Genomic DNA, 3,087 nt, shown 5'->3' on the forward strand with positions numbered 1-3,087 from the left:
CTACCGGTATCTTCTCGAGTAGAGTTCATTGCACACTTTCCCTATCTCCTTTAATGACATGTGAAATACATCCAGGTACATATCTATTCAGTAGAAATGTAGACTTCAAAACGTGCTTGTGTCTCAAAAAAAAAGCGAGGGAAACTTCTTCAAAATTCACAAGATAATTTTTCAAAGTTTTGATTTGATAATTTTTTTAGATGACTTTACACCAGGATTTATGTTATCTGTCCCTGACCTGTATTCCCACCCCTAGTCTCTTCATCAGTCCCCTCCCTAACCCCACCCCCAGGTTCCTTTAAGACCCCATCCCAGACCCTGCTATCTGCGGCCACCAAGCTGTTGTTTCATTGAGCGTATATTTTCTACCAATTGTTTGTCAGCAGCTCCACATTTCTGTAACACTAAGTTCAGGTCGTCCTCACTGTGGTTCTCAAACGCAGCCTCCGCAGCAGATTTCTTCTGACTGAAAAGTTACAATTATTAAAGGTTTATTTACAGGTTTCAACTTATACAAGAGGCTTATACGGCCTGTATCATAGTCTCATTTATACTTATGTAATATATCTGGGTTCCTTACATTATTCAGAGTAAAATAAACATGTGAAGAATTGTAAATATAACTTAATTTATCTTGATACGGCATCACTAGTCAATATGAATGATACAATGATTTTTAAAGATCAGTCAAACCTTACCCAATCTTCAGCAGGCATTTGACCTTCTGATCTGGTTGAACTCTGGCTATATACTTCATGGCTTCTGCTACATTTTTGTGTTTGGAACACACTTCTACAAATGCCTGCAAGACAATAAAAATATCCAGAATTATTTCTAATAAAAATGTCTTATCTGTCCCAGGTTCTCAGTATTTCCCGTTTTAAGCAAATTCACAAATTCCCCAAAACATTTATGTCATCTTACCTCTAGTCCTACAGGGGGTTTCTTCGACTTGGAGAATCTTTCTAACTCGGCCCATTCACCTGCTTGTCCAAGGGCATGCATCCGTAACCACCAGTACCTACAGAAGATATGTATAAAACTGATTTCAGGAAAAATTTAACAAGAATGTTTTATTGGGGAAAATATCAGGATACAGAAATGCTTTCTTAATATCAGATATGATGATTTTACCATCCTCATCAATTTTTAAGAAAACTTTCTCTAAACAAATCAGATCAAAACATATCTCCAAAAACAAAAAGTAAATGATTCCATTACAAAGGGAAGGGGGGAATAATTAGGTTAAATACAGAGGAAAGGGGGAATAATTAGGTTAAGTACAGAGGAAAGGGAGAAATAATTAGGTTAAGTACAGAGGAAAGGGGGAATAATTAGGTTAAGTACAGAGGAAAGGGAGAAATAATTAGGTTAAGTACAGAGGAAAGGGAGAAATAATTAGGTTAAGTACAGAGGAAAGGGGGAATAAATAGGTTAAGTACAGAGGAAAGGGGGAAATAATTAGGTTAAGTACAGAGGAAAGGGGGAAATAATTAGGTTAAGTACAGAGGAAAGGGGGAATAATTAGGTTAAGTACAGAGGAAAGGGGAATAATTAGGTTAAGTACAGAGGAAAGGGGAAATAATTAGGTTAAGTTACAGAGGAAAGGGAGAAATAATTAGGTTAAGTACAGAGGAAAGGGGGAAATTAATTAGGTTAAGTACAGGAGGAAAGGGGAAATAATTAGGTTAAGTACAGAGGAAAGGGGGAAATAATTAGGTTAAGTACAGAGGAAAGGGGAAATAATTAGGTTAAGTACAGAGGAAAGGGAGAAATAATTAGGTTAAGTACAGAGGAAAGGGGGAATAATTAGGTTAAGTACAGAGGAAAGGGAGAAATAATTAGGTTAAGTACAGAGGAAAGGGGGAAATAATTAGGTTAAGTACAGAGGAAAGGGGGAAATAATTAGGTTAAGTACAGAGGAAAGGGGGAATAATTAGGTTAAGTACAGAGGAAAGGGGGAATAATTAGGTTAAGTACAGAGGAAAGGGGAAATAATTAGGTTAAGTACAGAGGAAAGGGAGAAATAATTAGGTTAAGTACAGAGGAAAGGGGGAAATAATTAGGTTAAGTACAGAGGAAAGGGGAAATAATTAGGTTAAGTACAGAGGAAAGGGGGAAATAATTAGGTTAAGTACAGAGGAAAGGGGAAATAATTAGGTTAAGTACAGAGGAAAGGGAGAAATAATTAGGTTAAGTACAGAGGAAAGGGGGAAATAATTAGGTTAAGTACAGAGGAAAGGGAGAAATAATTAGGTTAAGTACAGAGGAAAGGGGGAATAATTAGGTTAAGTACAGAGGAAAGGGGGAAATAATTAGGTTAAGTACAGAGGAAAGGGGAAATAATTAGGTTAAGTACAGAGGAAAGGGAGAAATAATTAGGTTAAGTACAGAGGAAAGGGGGAAATAATTAGGTTAAGTACAGAGGAAAGGGGAAATAATTAGGTTAAGTACAGAGGAAAGGGGGAAATAATTAGGTTAAGTACAGAGGAAAGGGGGAAATAATTAGGTTAAGTACAGAGGAAAGGGGGAAATAATTAGGTTAAGTACAGAGGAAAGGGGAAATAATTAGGTTAAGTACAGAAGGAAAGGGGGAAATAATTAGGTTAAGTACAGAGGAAAGGGGGAAATAATTAGGTTAAGTACAGAGGAAAGGGGGAAATAATTAGGTTAAGTACAGAGGAAAGGGGGAAATAATTAGGTTAAGTACAGAGGAAAGGGGGAAATAATTAGGTTAAGTACAGAGGAAAGGGGGAAATAATTAGGTTAAGTACAGAGGAAAGGGGGAAATAATTAGGTTAAGTACAGAGGAAAGGGGGAAATAATTAGGTTAAGTACAGAGGAAAGGGGAAATAATTAGGTTAAGTACAGAGGAAAGGGGAAATAATTAGGTTAAGTACAGAGGAAAGGGGGAAATAATTAGGTTAAGTACAAAGGAAAGGGGGAATAATTAGGTTAAGTACAGAGGAAAGGGGGAAATAATTAGGTTAAGTACAGAGGAAAGGGGGAAATAATTAGGTTAAGTACAGAGGAAAGGGGGAAATAATTAGGTTAAGTACAGAGGAAAGGGGGAAATAATTAGGTTAA

At 36.6% G+C, this 3,087-nt stretch overlaps 1 protein-coding gene across 1 annotated transcript; it reads right to left on the reverse strand.

The window, feature by feature from the left end:
- Nucleotides 1–310: 310 nt before the first annotated feature.
- LOC117319531 (vacuolar protein sorting-associated protein 16 homolog) lies at nt 311–1,056 on the reverse strand. The gene is made up of 3 exons (XM_033874323.1): nt 925–1,056; nt 699–802; nt 311–466 (listed from the first exon to the last, which is right to left on the reverse strand). Exons 1-3 carry the CDS (start codon nt 1,003–1,005, stop codon nt 322–324), a joined length of 330 nt encoding a protein of 109 aa, XP_033730214.1. The 5' UTR covers nt 1,006–1,056; the 3' UTR covers nt 311–321.
- Between the last annotated feature and the right edge of the window lie 2,031 nt (nt 1,057–3,087).

Source organism: Pecten maximus, unplaced genomic scaffold, assembly GCF_902652985.1.
Source record: "Pecten maximus unplaced genomic scaffold, xPecMax1.1, whole genome shotgun sequence".
Taxonomy (NCBI): Eukaryota; Metazoa; Mollusca; class Bivalvia; order Pectinida; family Pectinidae; genus Pecten; species Pecten maximus.